This window comes from Spodoptera frugiperda, chromosome 26 (assembly GCF_023101765.2).
Source record: "Spodoptera frugiperda isolate SF20-4 chromosome 26, AGI-APGP_CSIRO_Sfru_2.0, whole genome shotgun sequence".
Classification (NCBI taxonomy): Eukaryota; Metazoa; Arthropoda; class Insecta; order Lepidoptera; family Noctuidae; genus Spodoptera; species Spodoptera frugiperda.
This window is the reverse complement of record NC_064237.1, coordinates 4124673-4145894: the sequence shown is the minus strand read 5'-3', so window position 1 is coordinate 4145894 and position 21222 is coordinate 4124673. Positions and strand designations below refer to the sequence as shown.

The following is a 21222-nucleotide window of genomic DNA, read 5'->3' as shown; positions in this document are numbered from 1 at the left end:
TTTACGTATTACATATTATATCACTTTTATAGACTTAGTAATCGTACTTAATGCTTGGTATTTAGCGTATTTATTGTAAATAATAAACATATTTTTTGACTGTTGTATCATAATCAAGCCTTGATTATTCTTAACATTACGTGCCAACAGAATTGTGAAGACTATAATTAAAAAATAAATAAATAGACTCTTTCTTGGAATATGACGGGTTGATTTTGATACTTAAAAGTATAATATTCTAACAGATATACTTAACAAAATACATTTTTTAAATAATACAGAAAGTTTTTCTAAACAAGATTTCGTTCTTTGTTGAATATTAGAATTTGAGAAGATATTGTTTATAACGCCTCAAAAGAGATTCTTAACATTTTACTCAAGAAATCAGGATTCTCGAAATGAAATTATTCTGCTTTTCTGAATTTTCAAGCAGATTCTCTTCGGGGCGAATCGGTCAGTCTTAATTATTTGACAAACAAATCCCTTCGCACCGTAACGAGCCGGAGCATCTTCAGCTTTTCATGAAAACGGCATTATGTTGTTCAACACGATAAAGAACCCATTAAAATTCGTTTCAAGGAATTATGCAAATGAGATTGTAAGCGCTCGCTAACAAGATAGGACGCTCGCAAAGATTGTTGCTAAACTCAATTCAGTTCGCCTGTTGCTCTCTCCTTTGTGGGTACCTGCGCCTGCTAAATTACCTGGGGACGCTGAACAAACGAACAACTTAAAAATAATAATCTAACTTGGAGCGGATGTAGGGATACCATGTGTCAGGGATGTTGTGGAATGAAACGCAATTATTTGAATTTTGATTTATTTTTTCAACCTAACATTGTCGTAACTTTCTTAACTCGACAGATCACCAGCTAAGATAACAGGTGTACTCAACTATGAACATTGTTCATACCACTTAAATTATTATACGATCAGTACCGAAAAACAATTATTCATCATTATCACGAAATTTACTTTTATCACGAAAATACTATTCTTAATTTTACTAAATTCCTTTTAATCAATTCTTTTACATAAACTTGAAAATATAAATAATATTAAACATGAAATCACTCGATGTCTATTTATACAAGAACTCTATTGTAGCTAGGAATAAAACTTCGATCGATACCATTGTAAGTTACCGGTATAGATTGAGTAAAGATGGAAGACATTATGTAATTGAGAGATAGCGTCTTGTGGAAAGAGAAGCAATCAAGTAATATTAAATATATTGTTAATAAGGTCGTAAGTTGACATTTTCAATGGAATAAATGGCACAACAAAACGTTAAGCTAAATGCTACACACTAACATATTTGTTGTACTGCTCTCATAGGTACAAAATAGAATAGTTTTTAGTTTTCGGAATGACACAAAGTTAACATTATTTTCCTCGGGAACGTCTTACATTTACAAAACTCTTCACATGACAAATAACGAAAACTTAATAAAGACTCAACAAGAATCATAATTTAATGTATCTACACTCCAACTCCTACAGTATACATTAAATCTCAGAGACTACCCACATTCAACTTCACAAGCTAATACATTAGAAATAGGAAAGGCACAGTCGAAGTATAAAATTTATTGCTGACTTCCCTAACTAGGTACGACGTTATACAGTAACTAGAACCACATAGACATGTTTTTAAAATAAACAGCAGTTTGTGCTTTAAATTAAACCTTCTTTGATATTTTAGGTACTTTAACTTACTTTGTCTTGCTCTGCGGCGTTTTATAAAGTAGACAGTAAGTAATTTGAACAAGCGGAAAAGTTTTGAAAGACAAGCATCCAGGTATCAACTGCTCAATTAAAATACTCTTACAAAATGTTCGCTTAATTTAAAAGGTCTTGTAGATTTGGCACGGCTAGTGATACATCGCACTAAACTTTAAATTATCAATAAATAATACAATCTAAGTTGAAACTATCGTAGTTCATAGCTTATGTAAACAGATTAGTTTGCGATGTCGTTACTCACAATCTACTTCGTTCTACCTAATGTCGACTCTACCGTTATGTGCGTATTGCCAGTTACACGTCTAAGTTACGTACATGACTCTGTAAGAAAATAGGATTCATTTATATTCAGAAAATATTATCTTTCATCTTTAAAGAGAATTATAATCAATTCACCAACTTTTGGTTCCACTTTAGATATTAGATTGACAAAGATCTAGCTAGTAACAATACTCTAGAAGACTACACAGTCGTTGGCTAACAGATACTTTAGAAGTAATCACGACTAAGTACCCACATCGAAATTATAATATTTATAGGCTTTTAAATCGTTGAATACACAAATCGTCATAACACTAAAAATTCAATGATTTGAAACCCGTTCTTAAGTAAAGTCTAACATTTAATTGCACACACAACTTTAAACGAGTCTGTGGCTGCACGATAAACTGAATCTATTTGTCTAAGAACCAATATTTCGTTGAGGTTTACTTTGGAAAATCTTATAGAATTTAATAATAATAACGAATTAACCTTTAACAGCAAGCACCGTACTAATAATAAAATTACAAAGTAAATTTTAGCTCTCGTAGAAAACATCCCACCACAACAAATTGACTAGTTCTAACTCCTATCTACATCTTTTATACACCTTAAACTAAATTTATTAAAGTCTCTTTATGAAGTAATTGAACCGGCCGCAAATGGTGAAGTGAGGGTTAGGTCGGACGTAGGAAAGAAAATGTAGGAGAAGTTCGGAACAGGCAATATCCATCTTTCATTAATATCGACAACGCAACACAACACTGAAACGCACCAAAGTCAATTAGTAGTAGTTTATAAAATCGTCACTATAAACACTGTTCGTGCAACCGAGTTCAAGCATTCACTGTCCTTGAGCATTCAACACTTATAGACGAGAGGAGGTCGAGGAAGAGACAGAGGATAGGGCACCCGGACGTCGCTCTCAGCGACATCTAGATGTAGACTTCATGGTGTTGCTGCGGCCGGCCCCGCCTGGACTAGGAGCCTCGCTCTGCTAGTTCCACGACTTCATCCGGTTCTGGCCTCGTCGCGTCCATCTTTCGCCTTTCGGCTATAACTATTCTTATCTTCTCCTCCTCACTTATTGGTTGGTCAACCGACTCTGGCGTAAGTTGATGTTGGGAGCGTGACGTATTGCTGGCATCCGTTGCGGCCGACTCAGTAGATAATCTCCTTTTGGGGCCGCTCAGTCTTAGACTCTGCCTTGTAGATGGTACGGCAAGTAGCACTGGCCGTAGTAATCGAGCTTCTTCACCACGCAGTGAGTTTCTTTTGTCTACCCGCTGCCTCCTGTTCTGGGCAAAGGAGTCCCGCCGAGGTGGGCTGCCAGGTTCAAGCTGGTCGGCATCGTCTGCGTCGATGAATCGTGCGTCTTCCTCGTAGAGGGCAGCGGGCGGCTCGGAGCTCGAGTCCTGTCGGCGTCGCCCGAAGGCGTGAGGGGATAAGGAAGCCCGTCTCGGTGGTAGTGCCGTCGGTAACAAAGCGGTGTGCGAGTGCAGCGTGCGCCGGCGGCGTGCGGGGGACGGTGCTGGTTGCTTGGGCTCGCTGTACGTGAAGTTTGCTGGGAGGGATGGTACCTTGTTCAGCGGCCGCGGAGGGCTCATACACTGTTCTAGAGCCCGACACAGAGCTCTGTCTTCCTCATCATCTGCCTCCCGTTCTAACTCACGCTCGAGTTCTACGTCCATATCATTTTCATCTTCCATTTGCTTATGGGATTCTTCTAGGTGTTTCATCAGTACCTGTGAAAGGTTTATTTAAATTAATATATTGTTAAAAACCAAACTTTACCAGTGATGTTTACTATCCAAAATACTTACAGCGACAACCACATTGACGAGTACGAACTGTGCCATTAGCACGAAAACCACGAAGAAGATGGGCGCAATGATAGTAGACACACAGCAGTTCCTGACGCAGTCGACTGAGCTGTCGCAATCTTCTCGTAGAGTGTCTTTCATGATACCATTCCAGTTGTCTCCAGTTGCCACACGGAACAATGTTAGGAATGCCATGCCAAAGTTAGCGAAGTGGGCATGTTCTCCCAGACCTGCAGTATTAAAAGTAATAAACATTTTTGTAGTCTATACAATTTATGTAAAAATATTTTTTAGAATGTTTTAGTTTTACCTTGACAAGGAATTTCATCAGAACATTCCAATCTTCCGAAGAGCTCCACTCCAAGCGCAGCGAATATGAAGAATAGAAGAAAGAACAGAAGCCCCAAGTTACCAACTTGCGGTAAAGCCTGCATCACAGTGTCCAACAATGCTCTTATTCCCTTCGCCATCTTCAGTAACTTAAGTACCCTGGCTATCCTCAACACCCTCATTACTCTCATGATAGTCGGATTTATTGGAATTATATTAGTTTCTAATTCTTCTAAAACTATACCCACTATGGATAAGATGACGATGATTACGTCTAGTTGATTCCATTTGTCTTTTAAATATATTTTGAACCCTAAAGCCACAAGTTTCATAATTGCTTCTAAGATAAACACAGCAGTGAAGAAATAATTGAATATTTTAAGCGCATATTGCAGAGCTGGTGGCATCCTGTAGTATTCTATAGCCATTGTAACGACATTTAAGCCGATGACACCGGCTATGGCCAGGTCAAAATATTTAGATGTTACTACGTTGTGGACGAATAAACGTGTTTGTGAATAGTCTGCATAATATGGTCGCATGTGCATCTCTGAAACAAAATATACAGAGTTAACAAACATTATTCAACGTGTGTTTACTGATGTACACGAGAATATGTCTCGTGCTGTTATGTATTTTGTTTATGTATTAGAGATAGACAAATGTTGGAGGTATACTAACTTCTTCGTTTTTTCTCCATCTGTAGTGCTCTCTTGGCGGCTCTTCTAACCCTTTCTTCTTTTTCTTGTTCCTCACGGCATCTATGGAAGTTCTCTACTACCACTCCCACGAACATGTTCAACACGAAGAAACCGACCAACAGTATGAATGCGATGAAGTATAAGAGCCGCCATTCTGAGTAGTTTACTATTGGCTGTGAGCAAAAAAATGGAAGACATACGTTATAAAGTAAAAAGTATTGTAACTATAATACTAAATACAAAAAAATCAATATTTCTTAAAATTAAAATGACTTTCGTGACTTGAATTTTAAGTAGGATTTAGGCTTAAAAACCTATTTTAAAGGCTTTTATATTTTAATTGCACGATTGAAAGCTTATTTTAAGAGTTTTTAAAGCGTAGAACGATGTCGTTATCGTTGTGAGGGACCGTTTCCAACAGCTGTTGCTGAAAATCGATCTAATGCTTCAAAACAAATTGCAAAAATGTTACGGAAAAATGTACCCAAGCATGTATATTAACTGAAGATGTTTATGATAGATTTCTTTTGATATAATCTTTTATTTTATTGACATAATAAACAGTCAATTGTATATCACAGATATGACAATAGTATTAGATTTCATATTGGATTAGTACCTGTTGATCAACCCCAACCGCGTCAAGCCCGGTGTACATAATGTTCACCCATCCGTCTCTAGAACTCAGTACAAACAATGACATCAGCGCTTTGCCCAAATCGTCGAAGTTGTATTTCCTGTTCACCCAAACATTGCCTTCTATTGCCAAGCAATCGGACTTGTTTTTTACATTCTTTATGTTTGCACCTTCACAGTAGAAAAATGCTCCTTTGAAAAGCTGAAATAAGAGATTAGCTTTACATGTTTTCACAGTTGCTTAAATTAGAATTTTTAGATTTCATGTTTTAGTTGGATTCATATTAATTTGGCGTTTAGGTATATCAAGTGGATTGGGATGTAAGCGGATTGCATTGCATTGCTCTTGGGACAAGTAGCTTAGATCCGCCTCTTGTTAGTGGTATAATTACACAGAATGGCTTTAGGCACTACTCATGTTGTCCTCCAGGGTTTTGCTGTGTGCCTACACAAATTGTACCAGTTATGCAATTGTACCATGTTGCAAATTGTATACATTAAGAACTGAATATTTGATTAATTTTGTGTTTATGTCATAAATTATGTTTTTAATTTATATGTATATTTCTTACCTGCACTCCCAAAATACCAAAAATGATAAAGAATGTGCAACAAATTAGCACAATGTTTCCGATGGGTCTCAATGAAGACAGCAGTGTTTGTACGACTAACTTCAATCCTGGCGCTCTGTTTATTACTCGCAGTGGCCTTAGCGATCTTAGTAATCTAAATACCTGGTAAAAAACAAGAATAAGTTAATTATTACTTATTAATGAGGTCATAAACATACGTAGGTCCGAGCGTCTTACCCTGAGAATTCCAAATATTCGAGGACTGGATTCTGATACTAGAGACATTAGTAAGTCAATAATGGATATAATGACTAGAGATCCATCCATAATGTTCCAACCAGATGTGAAATACGCGTCGGGGCCGTAAAACATTCCTGATGCCACTACCTGATAAGCAAATACAGGATAAATAGACCTTAATTTCAAACTGTTTATTTACATGTTGTTCTGTCAACATGATATAGTAAATACGATTTGTCTTTTCCAAAACATTGTCTAAAATATCTAAAGTAAATATTTATCTATGAAGCAAAAACAATATGGCAGTGACTGTTGATAGAAGTGGGTAAAGCTATTGGAGTGTACGTGACATGAACAGCGTGCCATGTTTCCTAGCCAAACTGTTTCATGCTTCGCTTATACCGCTCTCTACCGTACAATATTCGATAGCAGACATACTTCATGTTTTATCGAAATATTTTGTAGAGGTTTAGTGTCTTTTTTAACACAGTGGTGAAAACAGTGTTTTTGATTACATGGTTATTTTCCGCCATTTTTGCAGATTATGTTAGAAACCTTTTCTATCATAATAAACTGGAAGTTACTTTACAAAGTAACGTAAGTATTATTAACCTGAATACAAATGATGTGGTATCAAAGACATGGTACTAGTATGATTACAGGGTAAGTCGACAGCGGTTTTCATCTACATTATGAACTATGTATAAACATAAAGTGTCATATCGACAATGTAGCACATTCACTAGGAATGTAACCGAAGACTTTATTACTTTTGCCGACAAATTACGACATTTTGTTCACACTGTATTTTAATACCTGTTACATATTTATAAGATGCTATATTAAGGTAGTAAAAGGTTTCTTCATAATTAAATTTGTATGGCTTACGTTTAATTATTGTGATTAATTTTAGGTTCGAGTTCATGGAATTTGAAAAGTATATGAGAATATTTTGTAGAAATAATTTAATTAATTAACACGCAGTCATACCAATACAAATAAGAGAAAATTACTCGAGTCAATTATAAAATATTTAAATTAAACTGACCTTTATAAACATTTCAACGGCGAATACTCCTGTGAATACGTAGTTGGCACTAGAGAGGAAGGATCGCTCCTTGGAGTCTGGTGGAATGTTGGGTCGCTCCATTGCTAAAGTGATGCAGTTCAGTGCAATGAACAACAGCACTATGTTGTCGAACCAACCTCTTGTCACTACCCATGTACAGAATCGACGCATCCTAAAAGGAATAATAATACCAACATAACTAAATGCTGAAATGCACACATTTAACTTTAGCACTTTCCATTCCACACCAGAATTGAGAATATGAAACTGAGCTCAACGTTATTAAACTGTAGTTGACTGATTCATTTAGGGAAGCTTCGAAGACATAAAAGTACTTATTTCATTACGAAAATACTAAAATTCTTTTAGCGAAATAAAGGAATTGAGGTCGCTATAATCTTACTTGTTTTCGGGCGAAAAAATGTACAGCGAGTAAAATTCTTTTTCTTTGAGACAGCCCGTCGGCTCCATAAAGCGAAAAAGGTCTTTGAATCTGTACCGTCGTCTGTCGAACCTTGATGACAACATACACACGTTGTTTATGGCCACCTGCAAATAATGTTTTGTATTGGACTGGTTTCCTGATATAGACATTATTATCATATTCTACAACAAACACTATAGTAAATATGTATATGTATGACATTTGTTTTCCATGTAAGCGCTGCGAACAGAACAAAGCGATTAATAAAGTTTATAATAACATTCAGCTAGGTGTCAAAAGGAAGTTTTAGGTCAAACTCCGTTGAATTGTTGTGGCGAACCGACCAGCACAAGCTAGCAGAGGGTTCACCACAAATATTTAAAGCTGACTAGAGAATTTCCTTCAAACGTGATAACGATGGTTTCACTAAATGAGAAGACGATTATTGACTGTTAGATTCTAGATGCTTATTTAAAAAAATGATGGTTAAAATGGTTCGGTATGGTTCTTGTAATGTTGTTACGATGTCTTTGATCTAACAGCAACTGTGATTTAGCTCGTGAAGCTACTTTGATGACCTCATACCTCGTTTTCACATTTGATCCGATATCTCTGTTACCTTAAATTTACTGCTACGTACTTCCTCATTGATCTGCTTCATGAGAGGCAGTGGCTGGACGTTAATCCTTGTTGGTATTGAGGGTGCTGGTAGTTCCCTCACCGGTCTAGGCGTCACCGGTACTACGGGTGATGAGGGTCCCAAATTGCTCGCCTTCACTTCTGACACCGATGTCACTGTTACCAATGAGTCGTAGTCAGACACTCGTAACTTGCCTATGAAAATGTGGTATACTATCAATATCCGGTTTTAAAATCTAGATCCTTTGTTAGTAGGTACTTGTAGAGTTCTTCAATGTTCGATTAGTAGCTATGTAGATAAATGTTTATGAAACGCTGTCATTAAGTCTGTACCTATTAATCAAGTATCAAAATGTTTTGTCCTGACATTTCAACGGTCGATGTAAAGTTTGTTAACTCGGCTAACGTCAAACTAAGTTTTGTTTATAGTTAGGCCTACTAACCTATTCTTACCGTCGAAATTCAATCGATACGTAAGCAATGGTTATGGAATGCATTAAATATCAGAAAGTACAGACAGGGACAGTCACCTAGTTCTCTATAATCGATTGCAATAACCACAGTGTTTTGAAAACAAGACTGGATTACGTAGAAATATGAAGTGGGCAACTAGGTTACCTGCTTACCTGTCAAGTAGTCATTAGTGAGTGATAGTCTGTGAGGCGGTGCCTTCACTGAGTCGAGCCGCACTGTCGAATCAGATGAGAACCCCGCTTCCGGAGCTTTCCATGATACCTGAACAAGAATAAAAAGATTTTGCGCAAAATTTCCAAATAAACTAGGTCGTACTAGTAAAATATTGAAATGCATATTCCGGATAAATATTTTCGTATCTAGAAAACCAGTGGTAAGCGATTTAAAGCCTTATATATGGTACGTAAGTATTAATCTTACATCAGGTAGTAGAGGTGTATTATGTGCAGAAACTCGTCGAATGGGCTGCGGTAGAACGCGCGGTCCTTGTAGCGGTGTTCGCGTTCTGTTGTTAGGCAGCTCTGACTGGGTGTCGTTCTTTATCACCATTGATGATGATAGCAGTAGCTCATTCTTGCGGATGTTCGAACCTAATATTGAAATTATCATCATACAACTTGAAAATAATGACGATTAATGAATGAATCAAACACTCTTTATTTCATATGGAAAGTGTCTATTAAGGGATACAATGTAAAATATAAGGAGTTATTTCTCAAAAGGGAAAGGAGAAAGTAATTATTTCACGTCAATCATCTGTAAATACATAAAAGTATAAGTACGTACATAGAAAAATAAGAAAGCACATAAAGACATCTAAATATTCATGCAAAAATTAGTGTAGTGTTTGTCATTTAAAAAAAATATGTTGTAATAATCTTATACCGTTGCAGACTGCGTGATCTCTGCCGTTATTTAGTATGATGGCGTCGGAATCTGATCCTGTTCTTTGTTTAGGCTTCTTCCTTAGACTCGACCTCGACAACCGCCAGCTATAACCTCGTTGCACCCTACATTTGTCGTCGCCATTGGCCATACTAACTACACTTACGTTCCTAGAACAAAAACTAAAATGGTTAGTATCTGTAACAGAGATCAGCGTACATTATCATCAAAATGTTGGAGGATTAATAAGAACTTACTTTTGTGAACTCAGAAGACTAGATTTATCATTGGTATTCAAACAGTTTTCGTCTTTTGCTATCGTAATTTGTAGGTTTTTCTCTGGTAATAGCGGCGATGGCATTGACCTTGGTGTGCTTGGTGTTGTCGGCGCAGGCGACGCTGATCTTAGAGGAGGTGGAGCGAGAGTGAGAGGGGGAGGGGCTAATGTCATTGGAGGTAAACGGGCCTTTTCTGCACCAAGTTGAGCTTGGGCTGAGTGGAGGGTCAATGTGTAACTGTTTGGTGGTTTCAGCAGCCCTGGTATGCTGGTGCACTAAAAGGGTAATTTCAGTAATTAGTCACTTTGAATTCATAGCGAATACTTACATTTGTTATATTCATGATCCATCTTTACAAGAGATTTTACTTTCGATTTCTCAGGAAAGACGTTAAAAAGTGTACTTACCGAAGTGCGATCTATTGAGTCCAAACTAGATAGCATGGCAGATCTTTCTAGACTTAAAGCAACGTTAAAATCTCTGAATGATGCGCCTGGCTCCAGAGTAGTAGACGGTGAATCTTGTGGCGTAGCTGCTGTGTGTGTTATCATCGGCAGTGCTGATGATTCTGTTATACCAGCATTGCTTGCTAACATTTTTGACTCCTAGGAAAAGGTTACAAAACTTGAAAATGATTGCTGATCACTTGTATGTACCTTATGTCATACTATTGATATTTATGTAAATAATTTATGAAAATCATTTGATAATTATATATAAAAATAAACAAAGTCTAATCATAGAAGACATTGTTGTTCACGTGTTTTCAGTAAAAACTTATTCTCGAATATACAAAAGAACGAAGGTTTAAATTCTTTAGCATCAAATTCAGAAATAAAAAGTCTAAAAGATCAAGTTTTCTGTAATAGAATTCTGAGTCAAATACGTAGCCTAAAAGTAAATGAGAAGATAAAATAAATGAGACAAAAGACGGGTTTATACATCTAAGATATTTAAGCAGATTAGGATCGAAAAGTATTATAAAAGTAATAAGACATTTTACGAGGAATAAAACCTTGAATTTAAGTCTAGATCTAGACTAAACGTAGAAATTACAACGAAGTTATTAGGCTTACAGTACCGCAACAAGGTCGAAATTATTTTATAAAACGTGTCTGTTATTTGTAACAAATGTGACAAAATATCGGTGGTGCTTTGTAGAATTAAGTTTCTATTATTCAGTTACGAATTAATGAAAACTGTAAATTATGTTACAGCCACGCTAAAAGTCGTAAGTTACATTCCTCACTTACCTTTTGTAGATTACACTTGTTGGACTGGGCGCAGTCCTTGCAAAGTGTCGGATGATGGGCCGAAGATTTAGTTTTACGGCGTGATTTCATTGCCTTTTCTTTATGCCCATTAACATCATCCTTGGCCTTTCGTACATCATCCGCAGATCTCCAATAATTTTTAATTTCATTCTGTTGACATACATTCACGATCAAATAAACTGAATTCTTGGTGACATTGGAAAATACGTCGCTATTTTTCAAATGGCATACATTGTTTTCGTTGACTTAATGAAATACTATCCCAAATTCTTTACCTGCGAAAAGCTTTCACTGGAATGTGATCCCGAATTCGAGTCGTCGTAGTGCAATTCGTTATTGTCTGAGAAACATTCGCTTGACAATTTTGATTTTGCCAGCTCCCGTTGTTCACGTTCCCTTCTCTCATTTCGCTAAAACATTTGAATTACTCATGAGAATTTGATTGGTTCTTGCTATCTATGCTGGAGATGTGTGCTTACGTAATAAGTAATGCAAAGAATGTTTCGTCTGTTTCTAATGTATTCTTTCTCAAAAAATCTTCTGTTGAATTATTAAAGCGTAATTTACAAAAACATATTGTCTGTAGATGTGTTGTGTGAGCTTACCTCTGAGCTGAACCCCTCGACGAGTATAGCAACTAACAAGTTAAACAGTACATAGTTCCCAAATGTCATGAGGGCAACAAAATATAAAGCGGCCCAATGACTCGTTTTTTCCATGCCATTAAATAAGACAACATTCCAGTCTTCTTGTGTTAAAACCTGAAATATTTACACGCAAGTCAGAATTTCGCTCGACTGCTCCAGTCGTTCTACCACATCAATATTCTTAAAACTCGATTTTGTTTAACAAATCAAAATAAGCAAGGTGTGCTGTCATATTGTATTAAGTCGTGCCTTTTGGTGTAATAAAACTGTATGTTATTTCAATGTTAATAAATTAAATTAAAAAAATACAAAAAACTTGTTAGTAATCAGCGTGTTAGTGTTGACAAGTGTCTTGTTGTTGTGTCGGTGTTCACTAATACACAGTAATGAAAGGGAACACAGACGGCGAATTGAGTACACAAGCATACAGGGTTCAGCATTACCTAATACTATTCTCTACTAAGCAAGATGCAAACTAACTACGGAGCGCTCCTTGTAGTGCATTACCAAAATGTAAATGCTAAGTAATTACGGCGGATCTCTCGCTCGTGCCAATTCTAGTAATGTACAAATCATGTTCATTCATGTTTATCGTTACGTTTTTGGGGTACTCGTCTTATCTCACAACCGTTTTGAAAAGTTGTCAAATAAGACAAATATTCATATTTACAGTTCCAATGAGTTCGAGTTGGTATTTACGAGAAACACGCGGCGTCTATCTTCTAAAACATATTGTAACGGGATCGCAAATAAACCGTCTATTACTGAGCCTAGTGTAGCGTACCGCTCAAGGCTTACCTGGAACACGGTGACGGTAGCCCATAGGATGTTATTAAAATGTTTCCTGTCGCACTCACACTTGGGATGGTGGGAGATGATCTCGGGGCAGGTACAATCCCGCTCGGTGCCATTGTCTTCGACGAACTTGCAAAACTTACCACCGAATAGATACATGCCCAGAATACTGCTCGTCGTGGAGTCGATGTAAAAATGAAAGAAAAACAAAACGCTATGCGCAAACGCCGCGACCGAGTCATCCTGACGACATTATTGTTGCGTACGAGACGTTAACACTGCAACCTGCGCTCATGAACGAACTACTGAAATAATACTAATGTTACGGGCTGCAAATAGTTATTGCTTTACAGATCTAGTGTGTGCAGTTAGTGCCATAACAAGAAGGACATGATCCGAGCCGGTACTATCGTAATATTTAGGACCTCTATATATGTATGCACACAGTCAGTATTAGTAGTGCAGTAATAATTGTGTATCTACACGGTAACGTGCCGTAAAATTAGTTTTACTTCATACAATCGTCCTAATGATCTCATTCTGGGATGTGATGTAATAATTAATTAATAAACAAAAGCCTAAATGGTTAAGCAGTGTTATCGCCGTTGGAACGCTACAACCAACGGATATCATGTTAATCAACTAAATAATGTATTTACTTTCATTAACATCGTGTTATTTAGTGCAATTAAGTTCCTTGACAAACTTAATACTTAGATTATATTTCATTCTTTATACTGCCTCATTATTATTATAAAAAGTAGAAATGCAATAAAAATAATCTGGAGGAGGAATAAATAGGCGAAAGTAAAGTGCGTAAAAGATAATTAAGACATAATCAAAGAAAATTCTCATTCATACTGTATCATTATATTACTCGTGGCAAAAGTCATTCAAATTATAATGCAGTAAAATTATAAATAAATTCATCCTGAGAGATGCAGATGGAAAAGAGTTAAAGGAAATTTAGATGAGAGGAGCTATAGCTTCTGTTCATTATTAAGTGAAAGTTAAGAGTTTAAGAAAAGGGGAAGTAATTGAAAATTTGATCGTTACTGAAGTTAAAAATAGGGATGCCAGGGTTGCTTACGAAACTTGTGGAAACTTCTATCGTATATACCTTAAAGTGTAGTGTGTAGATCGTAAATTCAACCGCAAAATCGATATTAAACAAGATTCCACTAATTTCGGACCAAGCTGTTCAAGATTAATAACTAAATAATAGAAGCAGCATGCAGAGTGATAGATATACTGTATAACTGAGTGCAGTTGTAGTAGTGGGAGTAGAGGAACTGACGAACAGGTTAACCCACGACTCGGCTTCGAACGACCTCAAGCTAACCTACTACTCAACCAAGCTCTCTGACTAAGTTAAATGTGCTCTGGACAACTTCTGATGGGAGTACTGTACGAACAACATGGTGAACGTGACACTAGATGATGTTGAATCAATCTGTTACGAATGGTACTAGATCTCACTACGCGGGTACTAGGGTAGCGGTTACGCGACTGAACGCTTGTTTGACAACGCACTGTGCTGCAAGCTTCCTCCCTGAGCGAGTGTTACTTGATTACTGTACAGTTATGTAGGGGCGTGGGGATTGTCTCTTGCAGCAAAGTGAACGGTTGTTTGTGTACTCTCGTGGTTAGTCGATTAGCCGTGACAAGACAACCTTCTGTTATTCGGGTTTGTCCTACGGTCATGAGTGTTGGCTGCTGACGGACCCGTGGGTAAGCGTTTAGTAAATGTTGCAAGTTCAGTCTGTTTCTGGGTTGTCTGTTAGGTATTTTAATTTAAAATGTTGAATACCTGAAACACCGTGACAAAGGCCCACAAGAGCGTATCAAAGTTTTTTCTGTCGCACACTTGATCGCCATGCTTGTCTTTCTCGCAGAATTTGCACCCGAAGAGGTTCATACCGAGGATGCTGAACGTTACCACGCAATATGCGATTAGATAATATTACGGTTACTATAATCCTTTCCACACACAAGGAGGGAGAATACATATATACAAAATTATAAAGGATATAATATAGAATAACATACATAAATACGGGTATTGATATATTCTAAGAAGATGAGTGATCGAGTGCAGGTGTAAAAGAACTGAAGTGGACGAAAAGCACAAAAGCGTGAAGTCACTATGATTGATAAGATATAAATAGTAGAAGAGAAAAAGTTGTAAAGAGTGTGGACAGTGGCAGTGTGTAGTGGGTGGAATGTCAAAGACAGAGGTGGTTGACACACATAAGGATAAGATTGAAAAGAAAAAGGAGAAATCACTCACAGTTAGTGCACAGGTTAAGGGATGCGGGTGTGACAGTTAAGTAGAAACATTCAGAATTTCATATTTTTTATGGAGAGTCGAATAAATCTTCTTTTGCTACGGAAAAATGAAAAATCTGATTGAGCAATCAATGAGTGATTGCTAGGGGCTGTGATGTTTGACTACTAGTTCACTACGATACAGGTGTGAAAAAAGGAATATTGAGTTTACTTAAAAATAAAGAGTTGAACTTTGAAGGTCAGGTTTGTAGACAGATATTTACATAACGCCTATTAAGTCCCTAGTGAGACACTGAATTTGAATATCCATTTAGACCAAGTAAAGCAAAAATAAAATAAAATTTAAGAAACTGTTTTGTTTACCAGAATTTTGTGAATAATAATAAGTATTTCAGTAAGACAGATAGGCTTGGAAATAATTTCGAAAGAAAGTTTTGTCAGAAAACTGATAAATAACAGTTTCAAAGAAACGAAAACAATATAACTCAAAATAAGAACCTAACTTTTTAAATAGTTTGTTTAATTTCATGCATTTTATCTTTATTGTTTCGTTTATATTACCTTTACTTTAAGGTTCATTTTATAAAACCTGATCTGTCTCCGTGGTTCGAACTAAGATACATAATAAGTGTGATATTTACCTGAATATGAAGATAAATAGTACGAGTAGCGAGAAGAAGACGGCGACGTTGTCCATAGTGCGCAGCATGACGAACAGTTGCCGGCGCAGGTTGGGCATGAACCTGACCAGCTTTAATATGCGCAACAGCCGAAATGTTCGGAGGACAGAAAGTCCTGAATTGCCAGCCATGTCTTTTTCTTGTCCAATGCTATGTGCCAGTTCAAATGCACTGTCACGAATAAACGAAAAATCTCATAAATAACATTGAAACTCAAATTATTTTAAGTTCCTTTAAAATGTTCTGAATCATTTGTTAAAATATTTTACTTAAATAACAACCGTCCCTGCTATCGTTATTCATCATAACAAAGATATTTAATATAACAAGGAGTTAGCACCGTTGTTTTCAAAATTCAAGTAAACTGAATTAAGTGATTTATCTCTGTTCGTGGCTCACGAAGCTAAATGTACTTGTAGCAGGGGTGAATCACCATTATATTACTCGCACATCGGAGCTCGGGTTCAAAACCACAAATAGTCAATTACGGACACCCCTGAGTGAGGCCACCGAGGCGAGGCATCGAGACCAATATTTCTCATTGTCCTTTAAACCTTCGAGGACAGGACATAAATTATATGTAGGACCAGGTGCAAACAAGTATTCTTGGTAATTTAATAAATAATACGATTAGCTGTACAAAGTACATCGAATATCTCAAACAAATTGTAATAAATAACAAAAAAACAATATCTAAAAGCAGGTCGTATTGAATTTTTCATATGGCTTTACTTTAATCCGTGTAATTTGGTAGTACGGGGACTACGCTGTGTTTTAATACTCGTTCGTTTCGAATCTACTCTCATGTGTATAAAGTATTTTTCTTTGATATTTTATTTGTTACACAGGATTAAGTAGCATATACAATATTTTACGAGCTTCACGAAACTTTTCTTTTACTGATTTTTGTTTGAGTTGCGAATTCTAATTTTACAATTACATTTTAATAAAAAAAAATCAATGAGGGGATTTATTTAAATGACATCTTTTTGTTTCGATATTAATTTAGATTTCTTGTCGCAACATATTAAAAAAAACTGGTGGTATTAGAATTTTACCTGAGTATGACAATAATGCCATCGAATACGTTGAATCCGTTGGATATATACTTGAATGGACCTTCAGCTACAATCTTGAGAAGCATCTCCACAGCGAATATTGCGGAGAACACAATGTTACTGATCTCTACGATCACTGTGAGCTCCTCCGGCTGATTGTGGTACTCAATGCCCATTGATAGCGTATTGATGAGGATCGCCAACAATATACCTGAAAATTGGAGCTGTTATACATCTAGTATATGTATGAATTGATGCTTACAATGAAAGATGAAGTTTTTTAAACGTATATTTTTGTGTCATACTTTAACGGACGACACAACTTTGATTGATATGATATATTTTGTGATTGCATTTTCAAATTTATAGTTGTATTAACCCATTTGACCCCATTGTATTGGACCCTTCGTGGGTTGGAACGCGGATCAACACGAGATACAATGTGTTTTCTATTGTTGTCTTATATACTACGAAAGGTTAATTACTCACCCTGTTGAAAGTACTTGTGGTCGGCAATGAATTTGATCTTCTTTCTAAGTATAGACAGTGCTTTAGATATTCTGTTCCAGAATCTAGAACAAATGTTACTGATGCGACTCTTGCGAGTTTCCTTAGCAGCTGCCTCGGCTGCGATCAGGTCTGCGCAGCATGAGAAGTCTTCTATTTCCACGATCTAATTCATAAACAAGATAGAGGAAGTTTACATAATTTTGTTCTTTAATGGGTAGATACTTTATTAGTATGGTTAGTTATGTAAGCTTGAATTATTATTAAAATATAACAGGCTTTGATAAAGTGAATTCTGAAGAAACTCTAAATATGTGAGTTGCTTATACACATTTGCCATTAATATTTTTCAAAATAAATATATAGTATTAATTCTTTGTACAATAACTCTCATAAGCAAATCAAATACATATTATATTTGAAAGTAAAAAATATACCATTCATATTTCAATGTATCATCGTAAAATAGTCTTTACTTGAAAGTTACGTGAAATGAAATATAACTTTGTACCAGTTGCTATTAAATTTTCCAATGAAGACTTTACGATGACAGATACATCGTGGCCCGGTTATAAATTGTGCAAGTTTTACTTTAATTAATTTAGTTTCATGTACGTTGAGGAACGCTGTGAATATAATTGATGTATTATTTGTTGAAGCTGGCGAGCGAGAGTAACACAATTAATTACTTTAATTCACTAAATTGATTTGTTTTTGTAGTTTGGAAGATGATAAATAAGGAATAATAATTTTTAGTAAATTAGTGAGATTGGAAATTATAATTTAGATCGTTTTTAAGTTAGTTATATAGGTATAACTTACCCTAGTATCAACTTTTTCTTCGCCGGCTCTCTTGCTGATGCCTTTAGTGAGTTCTTCGAAGAAGGAATCCAGGGCCACTTGTCCAGTAGGCAGGGCGGCGGACAGTGCGCCAGAGAGCGCCAGTAGTTCCTGGCAGGACATGGTGCCGCCGGCGGCCGCGCGGTCCTCCGCCGTGTCGCCTGTCGGCAGGTCGAACTCTACGCCCCCAAACAAGTGACACTACAGCACACTGACTAACACACACACACTCTTCTAGTCACTCGAAAACATCTTGTTTTATTATTGTTAGTGACAATTCCCAACATTATCCTTTCAACTTAATTTACAGTGTTAAATAAATAATGCTGCTTATCACTAAATCGCAAGCCCGTAAATGGAAAGTAGAGCAACAAATTTGTTTCGGCTTCTGAATAATATGTAAGTTCATAAAAATATGAATTTCCCTCGGCCTCAACCCGTCCCACAATTTCGTCCTAATCAGTTCAGTATTAGATATTAAATATGTATAGTTTCTACTCAACTCTCAGGTTGGCCATTAAGCTACAGAATATTTTTCTGAGAAATGATTTAAGAACCTCAAAGGAATATAACAAGATGTTTTCGAGGTAAAATAGATAACTCAAGGAAGATTAAAGATTTTTGTATGTAAATCAGGTCTCAAAAGTGTAGGAGGCTAGACCTATGCTGAGAAGGGGAGAAGCGAATATCAAATGTAGAAATATTTGTATTTGATTTAGTTCCTAGTCCTATCTAGGTATTTCTATGAAGAAGTAGAGGAAGGAGAAGCAAGAAATCGAGTAGAGATTGCATTGCACATGCCCGTCTAATAGCGTCGTCTAGATCTACCGTCTCCTAGACTCACCACTTTGGCTCTTAAGCCAGTCACGCTGACACAATGAATCTACAAATATTCATTGGAATTGTTAAAAAGTTTTAACACCATTGAATGTACAGTGTTTTGTTGTATATTCACAAGTTGGAATTTGTTCGCAGTGAGATGGGGGAAAGTTTCTAGTGTGTACAACAGGCAACAGGTAAAGTAAGTAGCTACTATTTCTTACTAGCGTAGGAGGTGCTTTCACGTTTGCAGAGGTATTGTCGAAACAATTTAAGGACATTGTTTGAAGCTGAGCCATTGTTATCGATACTGATATTATTGATGAAATTAATATCAACAGCATTATCCAAATACATACAGATACATGAGTAGATTTTTATACAAAGCCAAAATCAAGAAAATTTTATAAATATCAATAAAATTCTATACAAAATGTCTGCATAAATAAGCAGTTTAATAGAATATACTCGTAAATACACAATATCAGAATCTAAATATACCTTTTAATATAAATTGTGAAGGTCTTATCATAGGTGCTTTTTTACAAGCTTTAATATCTTTTAATCATGTATTTCATAGTAGAGGTAGATTTGTTATTTTACCTGTTTGTGTCATTTTCTCAGAAGAGCATACGTTGTGTGGATGTGCTCCGTGCGGTGCAGTCGGAGTGTGAAGTAGCACGGTATCGCTGAACATCACTGATGACCTTCGACGAGCCAGGGACGGCGGAGACAGGAGTGACAGGTTTGATGCATTCTGTAATAACATTAATTTGTATAATCGCTTTTACCAATGCATCAAGTTAATGAAAACCTGTAGTTTCTACAAATCGAGTCACATAATTAATAATGGACGAATTGAATTGAATTAATATTATACATTTTTGTTTAAAATTACGATGTCTAGTTTTAAGTAACTTCATTATTCACGTAAAAAAGAAAGAAGAAATCTTAAAAAAAATACAAGGCTAGTAACGGGTGTCCCAAAATTAACGCAAGATATGAATTTGCCCCCATTTGTGCAGTGAAGTGTTAGCAACCCTGAAAAAAAAGGAATTTGACAGCTAACAGTATAGGGTTATTAAAAATTGAGCGTTACACGATAGAACAACGTGTCTTCATTATTAAAGAATATTTTAAAGACATTTCCAGGTCGTGTACTCTCTCGTTTCGGTGATCAAAATTGGCCTCTTAGATCGTGTGATTTAACACCATTAGACTTCTTTTTATGGGGTTATTTGAAATCACAAGTATGTCAACAAGCCCACAACCACCCGTGCATTAAAGGAGGAGATTCAACGCTGCATCAACGAAATTCAGCCACATTTATGCAGAATGGTCATGGCAAATTTCAACAAAGCCGTGGAGGCCATTTGTCCGATGTGTTATTCCATATATAACCCTATCCTATGTACTTTACGAGTCAATAAAAATATAACTATGAAAAGACTAAAAACGGCGTTTTCTATTTAATTCAAATCTTGCGTTAATTTTGGGACACCCTGTATAACATTTAATAAACCTTTTGGTTTCTCCTCGAGATCAGTAATGAAGAGCGAGGGTGCGCGCAACAGGCTGGGTCGTCGAAACGGCTCTTTACAATCAAGTATGATCATTTTACTAAATCGTTTACATTGCTACCCTTATCATAGGTTAAAACGAGAGGGACTGACTGATAAAAATAATGGTTTAGTCCGTACTTAGAGGTATATGGACATTTTTATGGACTAGCTGTCTAAAATAATAAAATTCGGTATGTATGCTGATACCTAAATGTAAACTTTAGTACTTGATGCTTAACTTAGTAATGTATATAAATTTTAGAATTGTTTTAGCTCCTGAATTTATACGAATTCAAATATGGATTTAAACTGAAAAAATCTTAGAAGTTCATAATTAAAATAGTCAGTTTACATGTAGGTTCCACACAGTTACAAGAACTGAGTAGATTTAGTCCCTGGTTGTAGAAAATAGGAAGAGTTAATCGGAGTAATTTTGGCATTACCTCAAGGTCGGCGGCAGACAATGAAGGTACGCGCAACAGGCTCGGTCGACTGAGCGGCTCCTCCGGCCCCGCGCCGCCGCTACCTTCCTCACTCACGCTCTTACCACCGTTACCCTTATACAGGTACACATAAAAGATAATTTAGAAAGGTAATATAAGATTATCTACAATTTTAGTGAATCATGTTTATTTTGAATTTGTTAAATGGTGTAATAACAATAATAAATCTG

The 21222-nt window shown here is 36.3% G+C and overlaps 1 protein-coding gene across 9 annotated transcripts in view; it reads right to left on the bottom strand.

Annotated features, from left to right (window-relative positions):
- Positions 1–803: 803 nt before the first annotated feature.
- Positions 804–21222, bottom strand: part of LOC118264018 (voltage-dependent T-type calcium channel subunit alpha-1G) — a 125721-nt gene continuing 105302 nt past the window's right edge. For 2 of the 9 annotated variants that reach the window (XM_050704797.1, XM_050704802.1), the window contains 26 exons: positions 20993–21106; positions 19591–19744; positions 19013–19051; positions 18151–18347; positions 17311–17494; positions 16822–17032; positions 15725–15934; positions 12798–12963; positions 11958–12113; positions 11628–11762; positions 11332–11502; positions 10486–10683; positions 10058–10353; positions 9801–9970; positions 9336–9505; positions 9068–9176; positions 8422–8636; positions 7782–7927; positions 7358–7550; positions 6307–6456; positions 6070–6231; positions 5481–5699; positions 4842–5034; positions 4141–4710; positions 3831–4060; positions 804–3752 (listed from right to left, as the gene is read on the bottom strand). In XM_050704797.1, the coding sequence (XP_050560754.1) occupies positions 2988–3752; positions 3831–4060; positions 4141–4710; positions 4842–5034; positions 5481–5699; positions 6070–6231; positions 6307–6456; positions 7358–7550; positions 7782–7927; positions 8422–8636; positions 9068–9176; positions 9336–9505; positions 9801–9970; positions 10058–10353; positions 10486–10683; positions 11332–11502; positions 11628–11762; positions 11958–12113; positions 12798–12963; positions 15725–15934; positions 16822–17032; positions 17311–17494; positions 18151–18347; positions 19013–19051; positions 19591–19744; positions 20993–21106 (5523 nt within the window). In that variant the 3' untranslated portion in view covers positions 804–2987. Of the gene's footprint in view, positions 3753–3830; positions 4061–4140; positions 4711–4841; positions 5035–5480; positions 5700–6069; positions 6232–6306; positions 6457–7357; positions 7551–7781; positions 7928–8421; positions 8637–9067; positions 9177–9335; positions 9506–9800; positions 9971–10057; positions 10354–10485; positions 10684–11331; positions 11503–11627; positions 11763–11957; positions 12114–12797; positions 12964–14604; positions 14723–15724; positions 15935–16821; positions 17033–17310; positions 17495–18150; positions 18348–19012; positions 19052–19590; positions 19745–20992; positions 21107–21222 lie in introns of all 9 variants that reach the window. The other 7 variants (XM_050704803.1, XM_050704799.1, XM_050704801.1 and 4 more) reach the window with 7 other exon arrangements.